Genomic DNA, 27,258 nt, shown 5'->3' on the forward strand with positions numbered 1-27,258 from the left:
ATTTTTAATTGTCCCTCAAATTACTGCTGAACCCCCCAAGTTCCCTGAAGTATGACATTACATTTTATGTAAGCAGTACTTTCTTATTCAACTTTCGCATAATCCAAACTTTCTTGTACACCAACTCCTCAGAGGAAAATCTGAATTTTCTTATATCAAGTAACAAAAGGACACTCTGTGCCACTACATTGTGCAACAATTCTTGCAGCATCACCATCTCCATTTGAAGAGCAATGCTCATGTAACCACATTAATATATTTGGCATTCTATTCTACCCTTCTTTTAATTAGAAATTAGGAAAAAGAAGAAAAATTAAGTATCAATATGAGTAACAAATGTAAATTTTATAAACATAATATAATTGAGAAATCATTAGGCATACCGAAAACAGTAAATTATTATCATCAACGGAACACTCCTTAGACTTTGGCACATAAGATTGGTCTAATGCCTATATGGCTAATTTTTTTTTAATGTTTTATTTATTTTTGAGAGAGAGAGAGAGAGAGTGACAGACAGACAGGCAGCGCGAGCAGGGGAGGGTCAGAGATAGAGGCAGGCACAGAATCTGAAGCAGGCTCCGGACTCTGAGCTGTCAGCATAGAGCCTGACGCGGGTCTCGAACTCACAAACCATGAGATCACGACCTGAGCTGAAGCCAGACACTCAACTGACTGAGCCATCCAGGTACCCCTCTATGGCTCATTTTGAAGGAAAAAAACCAAAATGTATGAATACATCTTATGAATAAATAATATGTCTAAGAGGCAAGGTGTCATTACGGACTCTGCAGTATGTGGGAGAAGTACAGCCCCCTTCCACCCTGCAAATCTCTGTGCAATTCACATGGTTTACTTCCATGCAGATTTTCACGTACACATTATATACTAAACTAAGGAAATGATTTCCTTTACATGTCTTTATATACTCTTCACACTAACACCTACCAAGTTAATGCTCCAAACTGGGTAAAAAAAGATGACTTAATGTCTATTAGCCATTTCCCAGACAGTAGGATTAATGAATGAATCTAAGACTGTTTTCTATTCTCTTTCAAAAAGGATGTAAGAAAAAAGATCAGCACACTACCACCAACAAAATGGACAAAGGAATTAATAAGTTACCAAGTAAGAAACACATCAAAAAATATTTTTGAGGAGGGGCATCGTGTTGACATTATTTTTAAATGATAATACCAGGGGTGCCTGGGGGGCACAGTCAGTTGAGCATCTCATTTTGGCTCAGGTCACAATCTCATAGTTCATGAGTTCGAGGCCCACATTGGGCCCTGCGCTGAATGCATGGAGGTTGCTTGGAATTTCGTCTCCCTCTCTCTGTCCCTCCCCACTTTTTCTCTCTCTCTCTCTCTCAAGATAAATAAAAATGAACTTTTGAAAAAATTATCAAAAAAAAGAATTACAGTTGATTTATTACCTTTACACAAAGTCTTTAAATGGTTATTTATTTGGTTTCAAGGAGGGGTTATCATATAAAACTGCAGAGGGAAATTTTTTACATTAATCAACACAAGATAATGGAATCTGTTTACTAATAATAAGAAGGCTGAGACCATTTTTTGTGAGAAAGAGAGAGAGCGAGAGACAGAGAGCACACGATTCAATCTCACAACAGTGAGAGATCATGACCTGAGCTGAGGTCAAGAGTGGACTCTTAACCAACTGAGTCACCCAGGCACCCTTCAGATGATTATTTTCTTTAATGTTTATTTACTTTTGAGAGAGAGAGAGAGAGAGAGCACATGTGAGCAGGAGAGGGGCAAAGAGAGAGAGGAAACAGAGGATCCCATGTGGCACATTCTCCCCACTCCCAACCCCCACCCTGCCATCCCTGTGCTGACAGCAGAGAGCCCCATGCACGGCTTGAACTCCAGAACTGTGAGATCATGACCTAAGTTGAAGTCAGATGCCTAACCGACTGAGCCACCCAGGCGCCCTGAGATGATTATTTTTAAGCAGAAGACACTTAAGCCTGCAACCAAGGTTACTCTAATGAGGTACTGTCTGTTCTTCTAAATGATTAATGATGAAGATGTATCATGCTGCATTGATTAATGTTAATGCAGTAGGAGCAATGATGCCCTAATACACGATCAATATAACTTTCCTGAATTAAACACTTTCTTTCACCACTGGGCTGATTTGTAGTAATTCTGCATTTTAATAAGTGAGCAAGCTCTAATGGACTGAGTTGAAAAGGTCATCTATTAGCCCAAGCACAGATGACTTCCACTAAGATACAATTCTTGAAGATTCGTCTAATTTAAACATTTTCTATGTTTAAAAATTTTGTCTTATGTAACTTATATTGCTTTAAAAATACATCCAAATAAATTTGCAAACAAATTTCATACTTGAAATAATTTTGGAAAACATACTGCCTAAATGAGGTCTTCAGTAAAGTCTTTGAAAGTAAAGGATTTTATGAAGAACTAACCACATCTAATTTTCATCTTTAAAAAATTTAGATTTTTCACACACCAGGTTTGCTTAAGGCAAAACACACCTTGCATGTAGGTTAGGACATATTAAGAGACAATCTAAGATCAAAGTCAGGTCACTTGACTCTTTGTGTCTCATTTCACTCATATATAAATTGGAGCTATTCCATCTAACGTGTCGGGTTGTTAGGAGAGTAAACTGGAGTAACATGTAAAACCACTGGATCCAGACCAATGGCTCTCAAACTTCAGAGTGCATCCGAGTCACTACAGAGGGCCCATTCCCAGAGCTTCTGAGTCAGCAAGTCTGGGCCATGCCAAAGATTATGTTTCTAACATGTTCCCAGGTGATGCTAATGTTGCTGGTCTGGCAGCACTTCAAGAACAAGAGAGACCTAATCTAGAAAGACCTGAGCACTAATCCACCAATCCTGGACACTTAGCTTCTCTAAAACTCAGTTTCTCTAACTCTAAAACTACATTTCTTGTTGTGGAGTTTAGGAACTATGGAAGGAATGTATACTGCCTGTTGAACACTGTGTCTGGTTCATAAAAATAATAATAATAATAATAATAATATCATAGATATTTAGTAATAGTGATGCTTGTTACCACCATCACTACTATTCTAGCTCTACTAATGGGACATGTAGAACATTAACATCACAAAAATTTTAATTGCATTAAGCTGCACTGTATGTTAAAGTTCCTTATATTTTACATTAATTCCTTTCCTGATAAAATTATAAAAATTAGTTGTAAACTAGATACAAATCTCTATAATAACTATTTATAGCAGTTAAGAAAATGGCTCTAGAACACAACTGTTTGTGTTCAATTACCAGTTCTGCCTTACAAAACCTATGTGTCCGTGGCACTCAGTTTATCTGTAAAATAAAAACAGTATTAGCACCTCTCTAAGGTCATGAGAACTGCATTAAAGGAAATAAAACCTTGAACAGTGTTGGCACAAAATAAACATCCAATAAATGTAGCTATCATTATTATCCCAATACACTACCAGTAACATTATAAATCATTATATATATTAAAGCATTAAATAGACTCAATGTTATTTGAAGGTAAAATTTAAATTACTGGGTATTTTCTAATTATTACTGTGAACTTAGACTATCTAGTCTTCTATTAGGTTGAGCCATAGGAACTGCTGACATGCAACTAATAAATACATAGATTCAAAGTAATAGCTTTCATCCCAATCTCTCTGATCATTCTTTTGAGACTGTTGATGGTTTCACTCTACTGTGCTCCCAGGTTTGGTCCTCAGCTTTTTCCCTGTTTATTTCTATTTATTTTAAGACAGAGAGAGAGAGAGAGAGCAATCGGGGAGGGGGGGGGGCAGAAAGAAAGGCAGACAGAATCCGACGTGCTGTCAGGGCAGAGTCCGATGCAGGGCTCAAACTCACAAACCCTGAGATCATAACCGGAGCTGAAGTCAAGAGTTGGATGCTTAACCAACTGAGCCACCCAGGCGCCCCCTCAGCTTTCTCCTCCTTCAGATCTCCCAGAAAGTTCCTAATGATTATTCTATGGTTTTAATCAGATACTGAAAATACAGAGAGGTTTTATCTAGCCCCCAGATGCATTTCATTGGCCTGCATAGCTTGTTGTTATTGTTTAATTTGGAGATTTAACACACACATACTCAAACTCCTAACCACAAAAAGTCTAGATTTCTGGCTTCAAAAACTGGATTTCTTTTCTCTTGAAAAACTGGATGATCTGGCAACACTGGATAAGCATTACCAAAAGCCTACAACTGTCTAGAATAGGAACTAACTTCCAACAGGGCATGAGCTTCAGTTAGCTTTACTCTTCACTCATTTATTTTTCTGCCTAGCTCTTAGGCATTCCATTTTTCACCTACTAGTTCTACTTACTAGAAATCTACTGATAAGCACCAATCTCCATCCTCAGCCCAGCCTCAGATCCAACTGCCACCACCATCTATACCTCTGTGTCCCACAGACATATGAAGTCCCTCACCACCTTTCTTCCCCTAGTTTCTCTACTTCAGATGTTGACAACATCTAAACAGTATGCCAAGCCAAGAATGTCACCTTTACTACTATCATTCTCTCATCTCCCATTTCCCAGCAGTCACCAGTTTCTACAGATTTACCTCCTAAAAATCTCACGTCTATTTCCTCTTCTCCTTCGCCATTACTACTGCTTTCCCATTCAGGGCCTTCTCAACAATCACAGCTATTTATCTAAAGCCCATGCCTCACTGTCTCTTCTCTGCTTAAAACTCTGCTTCACTGGTTCTTCACTGGCCTCAGGATAAAAATATAATTTCTCTATTTTAGACGTAGGCTTCTGCCTATACCTACAGCCTCATCTCCTCCCCACTGTTCTAACAGTACCAACCTTCATAGTTCTATGAACACAGTGGCAGCAGCATATTTCCATACCTCTGCACCTGCTACAACATCCCTCAGCCTAACAAACTTGTCCAGTCTTCAGAACTCTGCCACAGAAAAGGGTAAGGAGGGAGCAGAGGGAGGCATGGCCTAGGAACCTTTTAATTTTTGCATTATAAATTTCTGAACACCTTGAAGTTTGGGGGGCTACTATGATTTTTAATTTTGATTATAATAAAAATAATTACTTGGTAACAAAAAAAACTCTGCTCTTCTGTGCAACACTGAGTAACTGCCTTTTTTGTCTCTTCATTATTTCAGTGTCTTATACATATTCTTAGTACTACAGCATACTTCACATTATATTACAATTACTTCTTTACAAGCTCCTTGACATCATGGCCCAAGTCTTATTTACTTGTCTATTCTCAGTTCTGAAAATGGGGAGTGACACATACTATACACGCAATTAATGTTTGAATTCAACAGCCAAATACCAAAACTGCTTTCCATCCACTGTCTATGAGAGAATCTATATGCAAACAAGTTTGGCTGATTGATAGGAAAGGGAATCATTATTTGCCCTTGTTCAAAAGAAAAAAGAGTCAGCTTATAAAGATAAACTGGCAATTATTTTAAATCTCCAACAAAGGATAGAATAAAGTTGTAGTTTTCAAACCCTTTAAAGCTCTAACATGCTAGAATTGTAATTTCAATGATTACCTAAAAATAAAAAACTATAAGAGAGTATTTCTTTTTCAAATCCAAAGTTAATTTAAATTGACTTTGTTTTGATAATTTTATGGCATCTCTTTAAAATTAGAGACATTCTGAAATAATAAGTTAACAGAACTGGGAATCATTGTAATAATAAGTAATGTATTGTTTTGGGGGAAATTTTTTTTTCCCGGTACCAATCCTCTTTATTATAAATAAATGATGTTTCAGGATATAGGATGTGGAGGGCAGCTAGAGATTAAAACCATAGTGAAAATGAAGGTGATAGGTAACAACCTACCTATGTATAGTTCCATACTCTTGCCTTCTTTCTTGTTATTACGGATGAACTGTCTGCGCTCTTAACGAAAGGCAAGGCCTCAACTCCACATTAGATCCCATCATCTCTGGTGTTTTCAGTAACACTCACCCAGCAACTCACCCCTTTCTCTCTTACGTCAATTTTTCCCCTTTTACTGAATCACTGCTAATAGCATAAAAACATGCTATTATTTCTCTTATCATAAAAAAAATTCTTATTCTCATTGCCCTCTCCAGCTGCTGCTGTATTTCAGTCATTTCAGTAGAACTTGAAAGCACTGTCTATACATCCATCTTAAAATTATTCTTCCCAAGGTTGTCAGTGAACTCCTAATTGCTAAAAGTCCTCTGATCACTTCATATCCCTCAACTTACTTGACCGATCAGGAGCATCTGACACAGTTGCGGATGCTTCTCCCCTTTTAGAAACACTGTCTCTTGGCTTCTAGGAGGCCTCCTAAAAAAAAAAAAAAAAAAAAAAGGCCTCCTTCTTTTTCACTGCTTCTTTTCAATCTCTTTTGCTGGTTTTACCTCAGCTCTGTGCTCTATAAGTAAAGGTTGGAGTATTCCAGGGCTCATTACTTGAACCCCTCTTTTTTCTCTACACTTACTAAGTTCTTGTGGCTCTAAATACTGTCTATATGCCAATGACTCTCAAATCTATTGCTTCAGGATGAACTCTTCTTCTGAACTCCACATTTTAAGTGCATACTTGACATCTCCATCTGAATGTCTGATAGGTATCTAGAACATGTTTATAAACATGTCCAAGGCTAACTTCAAACTAGAACTCCAAACTAGTTTCTCTGGCAATCTTCCCACCCTAGTTAATGGCAACTCCATTCTTACACCAAGCCAAAAATCTTGGTGTCAACCTAGACTTCTTTCTCTCACATGCTGTAGTTTAACCTTTAACATATAGTCATCATATGACATTGCTTAACAATATAAAAGGAACAAGCACTAGTGCATGTAACAACATGGATGAATATTAAAAATATTATATGGGGCACCTGGGTGGCTCATTCGGTTAACCGTCTGACTCTGAATTGCAGCTCAGGTCATAATCTCATGGTTCATCAGTTTGAGCCCTGTCTGGGATTCTCTTTCTCCCTCTGTCTGTGTCTCACATCCCTGTTTATATACTACACATAAACTTATTTATATAAGGTTATAAATAAACTTAAAAAAAAAACATTGTGCAGAGCTTAAATAAATCAGACAAAAGAGAGGACATAATGTATGATTCCATTTGTGTGAAAGTCTCCAAAAGAAAAATCTATAATGATAGAAAGTAGATCAGTGGTTGCCTGGAGCCAGCAGCTGAAAGCGGAGACTGGAAGAAGAAAGGAAATCTTTTGGGTGACAAAAATGTTCAATATCTTGATTGTGGTAGCAGTTATGAGTATTAAGTTTGTCAATACTCACTTAACTTCATAATGTGTACATTTTATTGTATATTAACTATACCTCGATAAAGCTAATTAAACACACACACATCATTCAACATCTGTCACTGCCTCCCCACCCCCAGTGCTACCATGTGGGAGCCACCATCACCTCTGGATTACAATAGCCTAACTAGCTTCCTTGCTTCTGTCCCTGCCTCCTGCATTTTATTCTCAACAAAGTGGCCACACTGATACTATTTTTTTAAAAAACCGTATCATGTTACTCCTCTGCTCAAAACCCTCTAATGGCTTCTCAGTAAAATTCAGCATCCTTACTGAAACACATGAGACCTCACATGACCAGCTTGTCTGTTACCTCACAGACCTCCTTTCCCACTACCCTCCCCCATGATTGTGTGCACTCCAGTCAGAGCTGGCCTCCCTGCTACGCCTCACTATGGCAGACACATTCTTTCGCACTTCTTAGTCCCTCTGCCCATGAATGATGAACTCCCAATCACCAAGCCCAATAAAGCCTTAAAGCCTGTTTCCTCACTTCCTTCAGGTCTTTCACCAAAGGATACCATCTCAATGAGTCTTTTCCTGGCCACTTTCAAATTTCAGCACCTCCGTCCCCATATACACAACCTTACTTGTATTTCATTTTCTCCTCTCCTGCTTTATTTTTTTTCTCCCCAGGACTTAGCACTGTCTTATTTATTTATATTTTACTGATATATGTTACTTGCATCTTAATGATTTTCTCCTCTACCAGAATGGATGACCCAAGAGGTAAGGAATTGTATCTGATTTGTTTACTACTGTAACCCCAGACCTTAAAATGAATGTTGAATAAAGGAATGTATCTCAACAAATTCTACCTTTCCCCTTAATAGCTGATAGTAAGTAGTACTTGCTTTATAGATGCATCAACTGATATTTGCTTTAAAAGATTTTGGTAAAATAAAAACTTTAACACCCGAAACATATAAATATATATCAGTCAAACTTGTTTTCAATTCTAATCAAGAATACAGAATCTATCAGGCCTTGAGAACTTTTTATCAAATTTTCAGGGAATTTCTTATGAGGAAGGATCTATGTGAAATAACTCTTAATACTGCCAAGAATATACTGCATATAGAGAGTCCTGCTGAGTTCTTTACAAAAGCCAGATGATCTCATGTTGCCTGAAGCTCCAATTACTATTAGAGAAGAAAAAACTAATCAATTTGATAGTCCCAGAGCTAAGAATTCATTTTAAAAACACATATAGCTGTTACTTACACTTGTCCTTTAAATCAATACAAGAATTAAAGGAATTTCTTGTTTTATAAGCAAGCCACAGAAATATGGGACTATCAAACATAAATAATTTAAAAGTAAGTTAAAGGTACAGGTACCCTCACTCTAGAGGTCTGAGTCTTTTCTCCTTTAAACAGGCAAACAATACAGCTTCTGAAAGTCCAAAGGAGGTATCTCCTTAATAACTCGGAGGAGAAAAGTCTATACTGCAGGCTTCATGTGCATCCAGCTGCTATTACCTGAAACACTTTAAAGTATTCAAATTCACTCAAGTAAAGAGTTTCATTGTGGCGGTATTATCTACTTTAGTTTATGAGCAACATTATATATTCAAACTAAAAATAAAAGCCCTGGGGTTTCATAATAAGATTAAAAATGTCTTATAAAGTTAAATGCAGTGGAAAATTTCAGAAAGGATTATTAGTTAAACAGCTCTGAATATTTTAAGGATGTTTTTTCCTGAAAGCATTAGAGATATCACTATTGAGTTATGTTGGTTTGTCTTTATACTATATATGCTGCATCTTTCATTTCTATGTGTTAATTTCTTAAACAAGACAATAAAGAAAAATAACTTCAATATACTATTCTAACATGGAAGGAAAATAGCTGTCTCAACATTTCATATAATATATCCACTCACTGTTTGACTCCATATCCCAAAACATTTTTAGCTATCAATTTATTTAATACATTTATTTACAATGGTACAACTAGCATCTATCATAGTGCATTGTCATTTGCAGTATAGAGAAACTGCTAACATCTCCAAAGCTTCTCATTTTCTAAGTTCCATGGACTGCTTTAACGAAAAATAGAGGTTACTCTGGATAGGCAAAATGACAAAAACATTAGTAACAAAGCTAATAGACATTCCTAATAGATGAGAGGTACATTAGGACAGCATCATTAAAATCGACTTTTATTTGCTGGTTTAGAGTTTTCAAAGCAAGATGAAATGAGAGTTATTATACAGTACCTTACCCTTTCTACCGGTGAACCATAGCATGCAATGCCGAAACATAGCAGTGGCAGATGGCATTGGTGTTATTAACTATATAAATGATAATAGCAGTGAAATGACGGCTGGCAGACAAGACACAGAAATGCAGATGAAATGAATGAAACTTGCAGTTCTTGAAGCAAAGCAAAACCTTTAAGCCAAAGGTTGCCACTAGCTTCAATTTCATTTACATTTTGAGTCTTACACGGACAAACACTGCAACCTTCACAATCAGTCTTTAGACTCTTCATGCAGAAGCAGAACCATACTCGTGGATAAAGAAGATCAGCAACCTTCTGTAAACACAAGCCAGCAGCAGCAGCAGCCCATTACTCTCTCCCTTCACCGATTTTTATCCTTTAAATTTTTAATCTCCAATTGCAGCCAGATCCACAGTCGTTTCAAATAGATCTGTTATCCACTGCAGACACAAATCCCTGCCTAACCTGCAGCACCACTTCATCCAGAATGTTCCTGTGCACTCATTCATGCAGGATCAGTTGCAAAACCATTCAAGTTATCCAGCAAATAACCCAAAAGAGAAGGAAAGAAGCAGTTGGGACTGTGAAGAGAAGGAATCTCTTCTTTCAGCTCACCCTGGAAATGGAAGGTTTTCTGATCAACAGTTATTGTGAAGGTGCTGTCGTCCTCATCGTCTATACCAATCACAGCTCCCTGTGAAACAAAGAGCAAAATCCCAATGAGGCAAACAATGACATCAGCAATATTCACTACTCCTACAGCCCTGGAATGCTCAATGCACCGAGGACACTGGCAGTAAGCTAGATACAGAAAAGGGGAATCTGAGCCCCTACTTTTGCTTAGGCAGAAAGAACTAAAGGAGGGGGGATGGCAGGGCACAGTAGTACTCTGCATGGCTACCTTCTATCCTTGCATAAGGGGCATGGTTGTGGTGACGGGGGAGGGGACAAACATAGAAGCTGAGTTTAGAATCTGTGTTTAAGAGTCAGCCAATAAGCCCTTCTGAGCTTTGGATTACTCTCTAAAATTGGGGGTCAGAAACCCTCACCCAGTTGTTGTGAGGCCAAAGAATGCAGGTCCTCTTGAGCAGGAGGCTTCTGTTACACTTCTTAGTACAGAAATATCAGGTGACGCTTCAAAACACTACACCAATCAATTCTTCCCAGTGTGCTTCCACTTGTACACGGCTGTGCAACTGCACTTTCCACCATCTACTGTAATTATTTGTTCATATGTCTGCCTCCTCCCACTGAAGTGCAATGAGATCTCGGAAGTCAAGGACTAGATTATTTATTTTGATACATGACCCTCAAGTACACACAATCTGTGTTTTCTAAATTAAAGCATGAACAACTCTCCAAAGACAGGAGAGGAGGGAAATGCATTTATAAGTAGTCTGAATCAAGAAAGTGGATAGGCAGGGTTTTAACCTTTTGTTTGTTTGTGTTCAACCTCATGCAGCTCATTAAGACAACAGGAAAGGAAGCTACTTAAAACAGGGAGTATAACTGGTCAGTGAGTGTCCTTAAGAAATAAGCGTCTAAAGTATTCCAGAGAGAAAAGCTAGAGAACGTGAGATAGGCAAAATGCCCCAGGATGGTGACAAAAGTAGCAGTGTGCCAGAGACATAAACAGGACCTTGAAAATGGGGGTTGAAAAGAATAAAGGGGCAAAATACCTACTCTCATGAAAAAAGGTTACTCTTATCACAAGAGGATTAGGTAACAGAGCCAAACATTTATTAAATCTCTTCTCAGAGGCTATCTGGATATACCCCAACTAACTATATTCAAATCCCACCAACCTGAATTATCTTATTTTTTCAGTTTTGGATTGGGGTAGGATTGTTATCCCCATTTTCAGATAAGGAAAGCATCTCCAGAGGGTATAATGACTTACCCAAGGTCACACAAAGAATGAATGTCAGAACCAGAACCACTGTCAGAATACCTACTTATTTCATGTCAGCAAATATAAACACACCTCAGTGGGTAAGCAGGTGTGGGAGTGGATCATCCTGGTTAACCAAGTCAGATGTATCAAATATTTGCTAAGCCATAATTGAAAAACAAAAACATGTGCTAGATACAGCTCTGGAATATATAACAACAGTTCTTGCCTTCAAGGCACTTCTATTTCAGAGAGGACATAAAACATGCAAAGAGGTGAGTATAATACAAGGCAAAAAAATGATCTCTACATGGATCAACTTTGAAAACATGATGCTAAGTGAAAGAAGCTAGTCACAAAGGATCATATGGAATAATTCCATTTATATGAAATGTCCAAAATAGGCAAATTCATAGAGAGAAACAGAACATTAATGTTTGCCTACGTTTGTGGGGAGGGGAAGAAGTGGAATAAAATAGGGAATGACTGCTAATAGGTATGGGTTTCTTACTGAAAACATTCTTTTTTTATTTATTTATAGTTTATTGTCAAGTTAGTTTCCATATAACACCCAGTGCTCTTCCCCACAAGTGCCTCCTCTGTGACCATCACCCTCCTTCCCTTTTTCCCCTCCCCCTTCAGCCCTCAGTTTGTTTTCAGTTTTCAAGAGTCTCTCATGATTTGCCTCCCTCCCTCTCCCTAATTCTTTTCCCCTTCCCCTCCCCATGGTCCTCTGTTAGGTTCTCCTGTTAGACCTATGAGTGAAAACATATGGTACCTGTACTTCTCTGCCTAAAGTATTTGGCTTAGCATGACACTTTAGAGGTCCATCCACTTTGCTATGAATGGCCAGATTTCATTCATTCTCATTGTCATGTAGGATTCCATTGTATGTATAAACCACATCTTCTTGATCCATTCATCAGGTGATGGACATTTAGGCTCTTTCCATGACTTGGCCACCATTGAAAGTGCCGCTATGAACACTGGGGTACATGTGCCCCTATGCCTCAGCACTTCTGTATCCCTTGGGTAAATCCCTAGCAGTGCTATTGCTGGGTCATAGGGAAGTTCTACTGATAGTTTTTTGAGAAATCTCCACAGTTTTCCAGAGCAGCTGCACGAGTTTACATTCCTACCAACAGGGTAGGAGGGTGCCCCTCTCTCCACACCCTCGCCAGCATCTATAGTCTCTTGATTTGTTCATTTTAGCCACTCTGACTGGTATGAGGTGGTATCTCAGTGTGGTTTTGATTTGTGTTTCCCTGATGATGAGTGATGCTGAGTATTGTTTCATTTGTCTGTTGCCCCTCTGGATGTCCTCTTTGGAGACGTATCTATTCATGTCTTCTGCCCATTTCTTCTTTTGGGTGTGGAGTTTGGGGAGTTCCTTGTAGATTTTGGATACTATCTCTTTATCTGATTGTCATTTGCAACTACCTCTTCCCATTCCATTGGTTGCCTGTTTCTGTATGTTGATTTTTTCTTGATTGTTTCCTTTGCAGTGCAGAAGTTTTATCTTGATAAGGTCCCAATAGTTTATTTTGGCTCTTGATTCCCTTGCCTTTGGGGATGTGTGGACTAGGAAATTGCTGCGATTGAGGTCATAGAGGATGTTTCCTGCTTCTCTCTAGTGTTTTGATAGTTTCCTGGCTCGTATTTGGGTCCTTCATCCACTTTGAGTTTATTTTTGTGAATGGTGTAAGAAAGTGGTCTAGTTACATTCTTCTGCATGATGCTGTCCAGTTCTCCCCAGCACCACCTGTTAAAGAGGCGGTATTTTTTCCATTGGATACTTTTTCCCACGTTGTCAAAGATTAATTAGCCATACATTTGTGGGTCCAGTTCTGGGTTCTCTATTCTATTCCACTGGTCTGTGTGTCTGTTTTTGTGCCAATACCATACCATCTTGATGATGACAGCTTTATAGGAGAGGCTAAAGTCTGAGATTGTGATGCCTCCCATTTTGGTTTTCTTCTTCAATATTACTTTGGCTAATCAGGGTCTTTTGGGGGTCCATACAAATTTTAGGATAGTTTGTTCTAGCTTTGAGAAGAATGCTGGTGCAATTTCGATTGGGATTGCACTGAATGTGTAGACTGCTTTGGGTAATAATGACATTTTAACAATGTTTATTCTTCTGATCCATGAGCATGGAATGTTTTTCCATTTCTTTGTGTCTTCAATTTCTTTCATAAGTTTTCTATAGTTTCATCATACAGGTCTTTTACATCTTTGGTTAGGTTTATTCCTAGGTATTTTATGGTTTTTCGTGCAATTGTGAATGGGATCAGTTTCTTGATTTCTCTTTCTGTTGCTTCATTATTGGTGAATAAAAATGCAACCTATTTCTGTACATTGATTTTGTACCCTGCAACTCTGCTGAATTCATGGATCAGTTCTAGTAGGATTCTGGTGGAGTCAGTCAGGTTTTCCATGTAGAGTATCATGTCATCTGCGAAAAGTGAAAGTTTGAGTTCATCTTTGCCAACTCTGATGCCTCTTATTTCCTTTTGTTGTCTGATTGCTGATGCTAGGACTTCCAGTATTATGTTAAACAACAGTGGTGAAAGTGGACATCCTTGCTGTGTTCCTGATCTCAGGGAGAAAGTTCTCAGTTTTTTCCCATTGAGGATGATATTAGCTGTGGGCTTTTTAAAAATTGCTTTCATAATGTTTAGGTAAGTTCCTTCTATTCCGACTTTCTCAAGGGTTTTTATTAAGAAAGGGTGCTGTACTTTGTCAAATGCTTTTTCTGCATCTATCGACAGGATCATATGGTTTTCTTCTTTTGTTAACATGATGTATCACATTGATGGCTTTGTGAATATTGAGCCAGCCCTGTAACCCAGGAATGAATCCCACTTGATCATGATGGATAATTCTTTTTATATGCTGTTGAATTCGATTTGCTAGTATCTTGTTGAGTATTTTTACATCTGTATTCATTAAGGATATTGGTCTGTAGTTCTCTTTTTTTGTTTGGTCTCTTTCTGGTTTGGGAATCAAAGTGATGCTGGCTTTGTAGAATGAGTTCGGAAGTTTTCCTTCAACTTCTATTTTTTTGAATAGCTTGAGAAGGATGGATATTAACTCTGCTTCAAATGTCTGGTAGAATTCCCCTGGGAAGCCAACTGGCCCTGGGCTCTTATTTGTTGGGAGATTTTTGATAACTGGTTCAATTTCTTCATTGGTTATGGGGCTGTTCAGATTTTCTATCTCTTCCCATTTGAATTTTGGTAGTGCATGTGCGTTTAGGAATTTGTCCATTTCTTCTAGGATGTCTGGTTTTTGGCATATACTTTTTCATAATAATCTCTGATGATTGCTTATATTTCTGAGGGATCAGTTGTAATAGATCCATTTTCATTCATGATTTTGTCTATTTGGGTCTTTTCTCTTTTCTTTCTGAGGAGCCTGGCTAGAGGTTTGTCCATTTTGTTTATTGTTGTTTATTTTTTCAAAAAACCAACTCTTGGTTTCATTGATTGTTCAACTGTTTTTTGGATTCTGTATTGTTTATTTCTGCCCTGATCTTTATTATTTCTCTTCTTCTGTTGGGTTTGGGGTGCTCTTGCTGCTCCCCTTCTAGTTTCTTTAGGTGTTCTGTTAGATTTTGAATTTGCACTTTTTCTAGCTTCCTGAAGTAGGCCTGGATTGCAATATACCTCCCTCTTAGGACTGCCTTTGCTGCATCCCAGAGAGTTTGGATTGTTGTATTTTTGTTTTCATTTGTTTCCATATATTTTTTAATTTCTTCTCTAATTGCCTGATTAGCCCAATCATTCTTTAGTAGGGTGGTTTTTAACCTCCACATTTTTGGAGATTTTCCAGACTTTTTCCTGGGGTTAATTTCAAGTTTCATAGCATTGTGATATGAAAGTGTGCATGGTATGATCTCAATTCACTTATATTTATGGAGGGCTGCTTTATGACCCAGTGGGTGATCTACTTTGGAGAATGAGCCATGCACACTCGAGAAGAAGATAAATTCCCTAGCTTCAGGATGCAGAGTTCTAAAAATAGCTATCAATTCAATCTGTTCCAATGCATCATTCAGGTCCATTGTTTCTTTAGTGATTTTCTGTCTGGTTGATCTATCCATTACTGTAAGTGGAGTATTAAAATCTCCTGCAATTAGCACATTCTTACCAATAAGATTGCTTCTGTTTGTGATTGTTTTATGTATTTGGGTGCTCCCGAATTTGGCAGATAGATGTTTATAATTGTTAGCCCTTCCTGACGGAGAGACCCTGTAATTATTATATAATGTCCTTCTTCATCTTTTGTGACTGCCTTTACAGTCCAGTTTGTCTGATATAAGTATGGCCCCTCTGGCTCTCTTTTGACGTCCAGTCGCACAATAGATATTTTTCCATCCCTTTACTTTCAACCTGAAGGTATCTTCAGGTCTAAAATGAGTCTCTTGTAGACTGCAAATAGAAGGATTTTTTTTTAATCCATTCTGCTACCCTGTGGTGGAGCATTCGTTCCATTTACATTCAGTGTTATTATTGAAAAATGTGGGTTTAGAGTCATTGTGTTCTCCACAGAATTCATGTTTGTAGTGGTGTCTCTGGCACCTTGTATTCTTTGCAATATTTCCCTCATGGAGTTCCTCTTAGGATTTCTTGTAGGGCTGGTTGGGTGGTGATGAATTCTCTCAATTTTTGTTTATTTGGGAATACCTTTATCTCTCCTTCTATTTTGAATGACAGGCTTGCTGGATAAAGGATTCTTGGCTGCATATTTTTTCTGTATATCACATTGAAGATTTCTTGCCATTCCTTTCTGGTTGCCAAGTTTCATTAGGTCTGTAATCACTCTGATAGATTTCCCTTTGTATGTTAGGGCCTTTTTATCCCTAGCTGCTTTCAGGATTTGCCAGTTTCACTATGATATGTCATGCCGAAGGTCAATTCAAGTTATGCCTTAGGGGAGTTTTCTGTGCCTTTTGGATTTCAATGTATTTCTTTCCCCAATTTGGGAAGTTCCTGGCTATAATTTGATCAAGCACCCCTTCAGGACCTTTATCTCTTTCTTCTTCTTCAGGAATTCCCATGATACTGATATTGTTCCATCTGATTGTTTCACTCAGGTCTTGAATTCTCCTTTCATGCTCTTAGATCAGTTTCTCTCTCTTTTTCTTGGCTTCCTCTTTTGCTGTAACTGTGTCTTCTAGTTCACCTATTTTCCTCCCTGCCTCTTCAATTCATGCAGTGGCTGTCTCCATTTTATTATGCACCCGATTTATAGCCTTTTTAAACTTGTCATAGCTATTTTGAAGGTCCCTAGTCTTTGTATCAGTAGCTTCTCTGATGCCTTTTCAAGTCCAGCAATTAATTTTATGACAATTGTTCTAAATTCTTGTTCAGTTATACTGTTTAGATCTGTTTTGAGCAGTTCTGTGGCTGGGACTTCTTCCTGGAACTTCTGTAGAGGAGAGTTCTTTCATTTTGTCATTTTGGCTAGTTTTCTGTCTCTTGTCAGTTTTAAAAACTCATTATGCACTGTGCAACTGTTAGTAGTGCTCTATTAAAGAAGGCTCATTGACTGTCCAGGGCCTGTCATTTTAGGAAATATTCTTTTAATGGTGTATATTGGTTTCTCTTGTTGTGCCTTTGATTATTTTATTTCCCTACTGAGTGATATTTGGGATTCTCCACCATGTGTACTTTGGCTTATTTCTTGAGGTAGCCCTGAAAAGGAAAACAGACAGAAACACAGGAAACAAAAGCATGCAAACACACAGATAAATCAAACAAACTAGCAAACCAACAGAGGAAAGAAAGAAAAGAAAAGAGAAAAAAAAAAGGCGGTGGGGGGGGGGGAACAACAAAAGATAATGGACAGTCTGAAAGCATATAGCCAGCCAAGGGGAGAGAGAAGAATGAGAATGAGATGAGGGAAAATATATCTGGATGGCAAGATGAAAAAAAAAAAAAAAGGCAGCTCTCCCGCATAGATAGGTGTGGTTTGGTGCTGGTATGTCTCGGGGGCTGCTCTCTGAGGCCCTGCCTTGGTGGTTGCAGGGAGAAAAATGGCGGCACCCCAAGCCATGTTCGAACCATTCATTGCAAGCCACTCTTTTGAGTCCGATCTCCCTGTGCCATGTTGTATTTTCAAAGCTCCGTCTCATTTCCAGATCCTAGTCCATGCGCTTTAAAGCTACCGCCTGAGATGGGACGTACTCCCGCTGGCAGCTGACTTCCTAGCTGGGATCGAGTTGGGGGAGAGAGCTGTTTCTCCCGGTGCCGCTTGGAATCCATGTTGCTGCCACCAAGCCCAAGGAAGGATGTGTCAGTTTGATGGGATGGATTTCTCTCCCCATGCCCAGCGGTTATATATGGGATGACAATATCCATCTCTGTCCTGGGCTGAGGTTTATTTTTATCTCTTCTCTAGAGACAGTCCTATGAGTGTTTTCAGTTTCTCTTTCTCTTCCCCTTGTCTCTCGGGGGCTCCACGCGCTCTCCCTGTGTCCCCTCTGCACCTCCGGGGCCGCACTCACTCAGGCACCTTTGAGGTAGTCTTCTTTCTGGAGTCTGTGTGTTTTCCTCCCACTCTTGCAGATCAGAATGTTGTGGCTTCAGTCTTTCTCAGTTTGATAGATGCAGGCAGGTGAAAATTACAGAGCTCCCTACTTCTCCACCATCTTGCCCCTACCTCTTGAAGCCTTTCTGATATTCAAAGTTGTCTGCTAAAATGGAAATCTTCCCAGAGAAGGAGCGCCCCTTAGGATTTGCTTTGCTTTTACTATAGGGCATGAGAATGGAAAATTGATTGGTGGGGAAAGTCTGAGGTGGTGGCCTTCCAGGGCTAACTTTTGGCCAGGTCTTTGTTTTTCCCAGTAACCAACCCAGATCAGTGAGAAACTAGTTGTAGAGGTGGGCCTGGTGCATTTGCAGTAGCAGCAACTGGCCAAGAGGTAGCAGCCTTACTGAAAACATTCTAAAACTGATTGTGGGAATGGTTGCACAACTCTGTGAATATACTAAAACACTGAATTGTATACTTGAAATGGGTGAATTGCATTGTATGTGAATTATATCTCAACAAAGCTGTTATAAATCACCCCAATCACAAACGTCTTTTCTTTCTTTTGGATCCCTTAATGTAAATTTACCATCTACCTGGTCAACTAAGATGGAAACCTGTAGGTTCTACATATGTCCTGCCTCATTCCATCCCCACAAGTTGTGCTCGTTCCACCCTTGAACTATAATCTCAATTATGTCAACTCTTCTTCATCTATGAATTGCCAACACCCGAATACAGGCTCCCATGACTACATGCTAGATAAAGCAGTCTGTCTCCCTTCAATCTGGCTACCATTTTAGTCCAGTCTTTTGCTATTGCCAGAGTAATATTTCTAAAGCACAGACTCTCCCAAGAGAAAAAGATGTTTAAAACCTTCCTTGGGTCTCTATGAACTAAGAGATAAACTCAACATTTCTTCATAATGCCAATCAAGACTATTCAAAATCTGGCTCAATTAACCTTTCCACTCTTATCAAATTAGCCCCTTACTCCTTACCACAAAGGCCCTATATGTACTCAGCCCCAACATTTTTCCACACACTAAGGGGGAGGGGAACCAAACACCAATTAATTTCATATTTTCATGTCCTTTCTCAAGCTCATTTATGAAACAAAAGCAAAACCCCACGTCTCCCCTAGCTACAACCTCCTTTTTCACAAAGGAGGGGTTTTTTAAAAATTTTTAATGTTTATTTAACTTTGAGAGAGACAGAGTGCAAACACAGAATCCAAAGCAGGCTCCAGACTCTGAGCTGTCAGCTTGAACTCATCATGAACCTCGAGATCATGATCTGAGCCAAAGTCAGATGCTTAATGGACTGAGCCACCCAGGTACCCCAAGAATCAGAATTAAAAAAATTTTTTTAAATATTTATTTATTTTTGAGAGAGAAAGAGAGATAGTGTGGGCAGGAAGGGGGAGAGAGAGAGAGAGAGCGAGAGAGCAAGACACAGAATCTGAGGCATGCTCCAGGCTCTGAGCTGGGGCTCAAATTCACAAACTGTGAGATCATGATCTGAGCTGAAGTCTACCTAAGTAACCTTGACAACCTATACAGGAGAAAGTATTCTTTCCTGGCCCAGTATACTTTACCCCTCACCTGTTTAAAAGCTTCTGTAAAGACTCTGAAAGATAGCTAACAATCTCCCAGTCCAACTGGGTCTTGCCGTTACCCTGAACATTTTTCAACATACAGATGTATAATTCATTTGACAATGTGACCTCTCAGTTTCCTGATTTGCTCAACTCAAATAAACTTCATTGTCATTCTCCTTTAGTCACTCATTCCCAATGGCAATATCCTACACCTGCACTACCCAATATAACAGCCATTAGTCACACATGGTTATTTAAATTTTAATTATTAAAATTAAGTAAAATTTAAAGGTAAGTTACTCAGTCACATTTCAAGTGCTCAATAGCCACTACATGTGGTTAGTGACTATGACACTAAGTGCAGATACAGATCATTTTAATAAGCAAAAGGCTCTACTGGACAGTGAGTGTTGCCCCAGACCTTGTCATCACAGAGACCTAAATCACAATAAATAGTTAATACTGCCTGTTACTGAATATCTTCAATGGCTCAGGCAACATAAGCATATTACATATTCATCATTTGAAAACAACAACTTTATATTGAAAGGTGACATATACATAAATCATAACCCTATAAACTCAGTGAAAAGTTTTTCTTTCCTTTGTAACCTTTCTTTCTTTTTTTAATATAATTTATGATGAGGATTGTTAATTTTATTATTTTTTATTTTTTATTTTTATTTTTCTTAAATATTTTATTTATTTTTGATACAGAGAGAGAGCATGAGAGAGAGGCGGGCAGAGAGAGAAGGAGACACAGAACTGGAAGCAGGCTCCAGGCTCCGAGCTAGCTGTCAGCACAGAGCCCGACGCAGGGCTCGAACCCACAGACATGAGATCTGACCTGAGCCAAAGTCGGAGGCTCAACCGACTGAGCCACTCAGGCGCCCCCTTTGTAACCTTTCTTAATCATTAGCCCCACCTTCCATCCCAAAAATAAATACTATCTTTATTTCCAACATTACAAATTATTTTTGTCTGTCTTTGAACTTTATACAAATGAACTCCTGTAATATATTTTCTTTTGTGTCTGACTTCTTTCATTCAATATAATGTTTGTGAAATTCATCAATGTTATTGTATATAGCAGTAGTTTGTTCAGTTTTATTACTACATATAGTATCCCTTTGTATCGATTTTCACAATTTATTTACAGTCCCATTGTAGCTGGATATTTATGTTGCTGCCTGTTTTTGAGACAGGATCATGCTGCCATGGCATTCTTAATTTATCTCCCTCATTATACATATACTTATATTTCTATTAGGTACAAGTCTAGGAGTGAATTTGCTAGGTCATAGGATATCTACATGCCAATTTTATTTTCATATTTTTAAATTGTTATTTATTTTTAATTTGAGAGGAGGGGGTGGGGAGAGAGAGAAAGAGAGAAAGAAAATCCCAAATGGCTCCATGCCCAATGCAGAACCCAATGCAAGGCTCGATTTCCCAACCCTGGGACCATGACCTGAGCTGAAATCAAAAGTCAGATGACCAACCAACTGAGGCACCCAGGCACCCCTATTTATTTTTGAAAGTAGGCTTGGGACACCTGGGTGGCTCAGTCAGGTAACTGCCCCTTACCCACTCATGCTCTGTCTCTGTCTCTCACAAATGAATAAATGTTAAAAAAAAATTTTTTTTAATAAAATAGGCTCCATGTTCAATGTGAGGCTTAAACTCATGACCCTGAGATCAAGAGTCACATGCTCTACCAACTGATCCAGCCAGGCACTCCTGCACATGCCAATTGTAACAGATACTGTCAAATAGTTCTCAAAAGTGGCTGTGCCAATTCTACTCTAACCAATAACATGCAAAAGTTTCAACTGCTCCACAGCTTCACTTGTTGTACTTTAGTCATTCTGGCAGGTGAGCAGTGTTACCTCTTAGTGGGTTTAATTTACATTTCATTTCCCTGCTAACTAATGAGCTTAAGTATCTTTTCATGTTTCTTGGCTATTTGAATATCCTCTTGTGAAACAGTGACAAGACTGGACTATTATTTTCTAATTATGTGTAGAAGCTTTTTACATATCCTGGAAATGAACCCTTCTCTGGTTATGAATTAGGCAAATAGCTTCTCCCACCCACAGCCAGCCTTTGTATTCTCAAAAAGATGTCGATGAAGAATTAATTTTAATGTAGTACAATCTATTAATTTCACACTTTATGTCTGGGCTTTCTGTGTTATAAGAAGTTTTTCCCAATCTCAAGGCCATGAAAATATTCTCTCCTACAATCTCTTCTAGAAGCCTTTAGATTTGGATAATAGGTGAAGTAAATTCTCCAACTTTTTTCTCTTGGCCTTTATAAGCTATAAATCAACATCAGCACCATAGTCAAGCCCAGGTCCCCCTAAGCCAACAGGTGAGAACAAGTCACCATTTTCTACTGGGGTCTGTTTGTTGATTGAGATGGCAGGAATCAGAAGTAGGTGTTCTTGGTCCCTTATAAACTTGAATCAGCTGAACAAGTTACACACACAAAAACTTGCTAAGATACTGACGGAATGAACTGGGATTGCCAGTTATTTAGGTCTCTTTAAATTTATAGGGGCACCTAGGTGGTTCAGTCGGTTGAGCGTCCAGCTTTGGCTCAGGTCATGATCTCACAGGTTCATGGGTTCAAGCCCCGTGTCAGACTCTGTGCTGAGCGCTCAGAGCCTGGAGGCTGCTTCTGATTCTGTGTGTGCCCCTCCCCTGCTCATGAATAAATAAATGTTAAAAAAGAAAACCTTTTTAAAATAAATTTCAATGTTTATAGTTTCTGAGTAGAGAGGTCTTGTCCACCTTTCATTAGTGTTTAGTAATTAGTGTTTCTGATGCTATGGTAAATGTTCTTTATTTTAAAAAAATTGTTTTTTTTACTGTTTTACTTGTTTTTGAGAGAGAGAGAGAGAGAGAGAGAGAAAGTGTGAGCAGGGGAGGGTCAGAGAGAGAGGGAGACACAGAATCTGAAGACAGGCTCCAGGCTCTGAGCTAGCTGTTAGCACAGAGCCTAACATGGGGCTTGCACCCACAAACCGTGAGATCATGACCTGAACCAAAGTTGGATGGTTAACCAACTGAGCCACCCAGGTGCCCCAAATGTTATTTATTTTTTAAAATTCATTTTCTAATTATTAGTTGCTAGTATATTGAAATACAATTTATTTTTGTGTAGTGACCTTATATCCAGCAAGCTAAATTCATTTATCAATTCTAATAGTAAATCTGTAAATTCTTTTGAATTTTCTGTACATTCAATTAAGTTGCTAAAAATAATAAGTTTTCTTTCAGGTTATCAGTACTTTGGGCTCACCAAGATACCTGCTGCTTCAGGGTCACACTATCCAAGTTCCAGACAGAAGGTAACTAGAACTAGAGTCTAGTGCAACCAGATGAATTTCCTGACGTTCTCTCTTCTCCTTTCTTCTACACACACACAAACACACCCCAGACATGAGTCATAGTTCTGGTACCAAAGACAGAAAGTTTTGCTCTCATGGCCTGGGGGGGAGGGGGACCCCACAAAACAGAATTCTCGCTATTTTAGGGTCAATCTCCCTTTGCAAGAAAAGAAAACTGGGTTGGTAAACTGGATTTAAACTTATAATAAGAAAGAAATGATGACTCCTCTGGCACACAGAGTGCTCACACAGCTCCCAAAAGGAGTGTACACAGTGCTAAGAATACACAGCACAGCGACTCCCACAGCAACTCAACAACCACATCCTTTCTCTCCCTGCTGACATATTAGAAATGTATCTTACATTCATCTAACACATTTAAATATGACCTTGGAGGTTCAGACAGAACAGGTATTATGCTTCTTTAGATCATAGAAAACTGAGGCTCAGAGGGGTTGAAAAAAAAATTGTCCAATTAAAAAACTGTCCCACGATTAAAAGGCAGAATTCAGGTCTTGGAATTTGATCCAAAGCCCTTTTGTAACAAGGCATTGTTATAATAAGCAACATTCACTAATTACTTCAATAAATTTATTAAATACCTATTCTGGGCCAGGAACATTAATAACCAAGGAATATAAACAAGAATAAACTGTATCTCTGCCCTTGAAGAGCACATCATTTAGAGGGGAAAGAGAGGGTCAACAACACAGAAGGAAGCAAGAAAGCCTGAGGTCTGGCCCGGTCACCAAAATGCTGTTGCATGGAGGACCTACTTTAACATCATTCATTGATTTAACATGTATTTATTAAATTTTCAGACATTATTCTAGGTAATAGTAATAGATCAGTGAACAATCTGCTTTGCTTTTTTTTTTTTTTTTACTAAATATTGTTTAGAGGTTTGTTCAGGTCATGTGTGTGTATATATACACACACCTTCCATGCTAAGAATATATATGTGTGTACATACACATGCACACACAATCCATTTTGAGAATATGTATGTACATTTTACCTGCTATACAGTATTTCCATTATATATGCATTCCACAGTGTATCAGTTTCCTAAGATTTAGGTTATTTTTCATTTTTCCTGTTTAATAATCCAGCAATAACCATTATTGTTTATGTCTCCTAGTAACATTTCTATAAGAAAGTAAGACTATGCTCTGAAATGGAATGAGCTCCAATTTTATGTAGAGTTGGGCATATCTTCAACTTTATTAAATACTACAAAATGGCTCCCTAAGTGTTATACTGATTTATGTCCCAACTAGTACCATATGAAAGTTCTTACATCCCCAGTCAGAGCCAACACTAGGTATAATAAGACTTTATAAATCTTTGGCAATGTGATAAAAATACTATCTTGCTGGAGTTTTAATTTGCATTTTCTGATATCACTGCGAATCAGAACCTTGTCGTATTTATTGCCATTCTTACTTCCTCTTATATGAATTGAGTGTACATATCCTTTGTGCATTTTCTTTTTAGGCATTCTTTTGTCTTTATTACTAATTGGTATGTGTTCTTTGGGTTTTTTGTCTTTTTTATTAATTTGCATAATTTTTAAAATATATTCTGAATAATAATCTTTTGTCAGGGATATAAACATTACATGCTTCTCTCCTGTCCACGGGTTATCTTTCTCGTTGGTTGTGGTGTCTTGTGGTGATGTTCAAATGTTTTAAAACTTGAATGTTATTAAATATACCAATCTCTTCTATCATGGTTTGTGCTTTAAAATATCCTGTCTTGACAACAAAGACATTCTTCTATATATACTTACAAGTATGAATTTTCATTTTATACCTTTAATACTTCTGGAATTTACTGTGTATAGCATAAGGTAGAAGTAAATTTTATTTTTTTCCATACAGGCAGCCAACTGATCCAGCTTCATTTACTGAGTGACAGTACCTGATTTGCAATGCGGTCATATTCTGAACTGCCATAGTTGTGTGGTTCTTTTTGGGTTTTCTCTTCTTTGCCACTGATCAATTTCTTTCCCCTTATCTCAACAATGTATCATTTTAATTACCAGTTTCATAAAAAGTCTTAACATCTGGAATAGCAACTCCCCCAACTCCTTATTCATCAAATTTTTCTTATCCCTTTACCATTTTAAATAACTTTTACAATTACCTTGTCAAGTTATTTGATAAGTCTAACTGTGGTTTTGACTGAATCGCATGTTTTTATAGATTAATTTAAGGGATATAAACATTTACATGCTATTGAGTCTTACAAGCAGGAATAGTATAGAGTCTTTTTGTTGGTCGGATCTTCCTTTCGTCTTTCAGTGATGCTTTATAGTTTCCCTCCATCAAAGGAATGCATATATCTTTTAAAATATATCCCTAATAACTTTTAGCTATTATATTTTTAAATAACTTTTTTCCTAATTGTTTGTAGTTGTATAAGGAACACTACATGTTTTCCGTATATTGATTTCATATCCAAAAACCTTGCTGAAGGTTAGTCTATCAAATAGTTTTTCTGTAGATTCTTGTAAATTTTTTTATGTAGACAATCATATCATCTGCAAATACCAGAAATGTTTATTCTTCTCTTCCAATCCTTCTTCTTTGAATTCTTATTTTTTATTCTTGTGTTACATATTTGCTAGAACCCATAGTACGGTTACAGAGACATCATCTGCAAATACTAATTCTGATTCCAGGCCTTATATTTTCCATATCTTTTGTCTTACAGCATTTCCTAAGACCTCCAGAGTATAATATTTAAAGGAGTAGCAAAAGCAGCCACCTGTGTTTGCTATTGAATTTAAAGAGAATGCTTCTATTATTTCATTATTAAATACACAGAAGCATTGCAGTAAATAACCCTTATCAGGTTAAGATTATTCTCGTTCATTCCTAGATTGCTTAGTCTTGAAGGCATGTTTCATTTTAGTCACTGCTGCTTCTGCAATTTTTCAAATGGTCATGTAATCTTTCCTCTCTGATCTATTAATAGGATAAATAACATTAATTAATTTTAAAATTAGCATCACAATATTACTAGAATAAACTCCATTTGACCATAATATCTTTTGTTTATACATCACTGGGTATGGTTTGCTGTATTTTGTTTAGGATTTTGACGTCTATATTAATAAAGGACACAGACCTAAAAATTTCCTTTGTTATTTTTTTATTACTCTATTGTTATCTTTTTCTTTTTCTAATTTTTTAAATTTAATGCTTAGCTCATTAATTTTCAATCTCTGCTTTACATTAAAATTATAAATCACAGACTGCCTTAGATGCAGCTTTAACATGAGATCCTTTCCCTATTCTGGTTTAAATATTTCATAATTTCCATTATGATACATACATTTACCAATGAATTATTTAGAAGTATATGTGTAAGGCAGTAAGTGGCTACTGTTTTGTTAAGAGCTTTCTAATTTATTCCACTTTTGTCAAGGAATGCTATCTATGTGAACTGTGTTTTCATTATTCTTTTTCCATAATAATTTAAATTATTTTTACTTAAAGTCTAGTAGTTCCTCATATTAATACTATTCCCAAGCTTTCTTTTGGCTAACATTTCCTGGTTAACATTTCATCACTTTTTTTTTTAAAGTTTATATTTGAGGGTAAGAGAGAGAACATGAGTGTGTCTGAGTGGGCGGGGGTTGGGTGACAGAAAGAGAGGGAGAGAGAGAATCCCAAACAGGCTTTGCTCAGCATGGAGCCTGATGCGAGGCTTGATCTCACAACAGAAAGATCACAACCTGAGCCAAAATCAAGAGTCGGATACTTAACTGATTGGGCCACCCAGGTGCTCCCATCACTTTCTTATTTTTAATTTAATTTATAATTATTAAATATTATGAACAATCAGAAAATATAGCAAAATGGTATCTATGTATCAATCAAGAGATTAAACAGAAGTTTACATCTTCCCCAAGGGAGGATGTTTTCAGTGTCAAATTCTGGAAGAAGAGATGACACTTGCAAAAAAGCTAATTAATTAACAAAAAAAGGCAGAAATCAATAGAGTGATTTTTTTTCCTAATGAAATGACAAAATAATAGACAAAAGTTCTTACAGGATGCAGATCTAAGGGGACAAAACTGAAGACATTCTTAAGCTTATACATACACCTAAAAATAACTTATTACATCCATTCTAGGATGGCAATAATTGCAAGATGAATCCCAATTCCCAAGATGTTAACATTTGAAAAAATAATGTAGAATCAATGAAATACGGCACTAGCAGAAAAAGTCAGTGCTTGCAAAGGAAACAATCAAGAAAACTAA

The 27,258-nt window shown here is 37.7% G+C and overlaps 1 protein-coding gene across 4 annotated transcripts in view; it reads right to left on the bottom strand.

Annotated features, from left to right (window-relative positions):
* OSBPL9 (oxysterol binding protein like 9) overlaps positions 1-27,258 on the bottom strand; it is a 170,088-nt gene that overhangs the window by 89,247 nt on the left and 53,583 nt on the right. For all 4 annotated transcript variants that reach the window (XM_029947255.1, XM_029947254.1, XM_029947253.1 and 1 more), the window contains exon 3: positions 10,177-10,255. In XM_029947255.1, the coding sequence (XP_029803115.1) occupies positions 10,177-10,255 (79 nt within the window). The remainder of the gene's footprint in view (positions 1-10,176; positions 10,256-27,258) is intronic.

This window comes from Suricata suricatta, chromosome 8 (genome assembly GCF_006229205.1).
Source record: "Suricata suricatta isolate VVHF042 chromosome 8, meerkat_22Aug2017_6uvM2_HiC, whole genome shotgun sequence".
Classification (NCBI taxonomy): Eukaryota; Metazoa; Chordata; class Mammalia; order Carnivora; family Herpestidae; genus Suricata; species Suricata suricatta.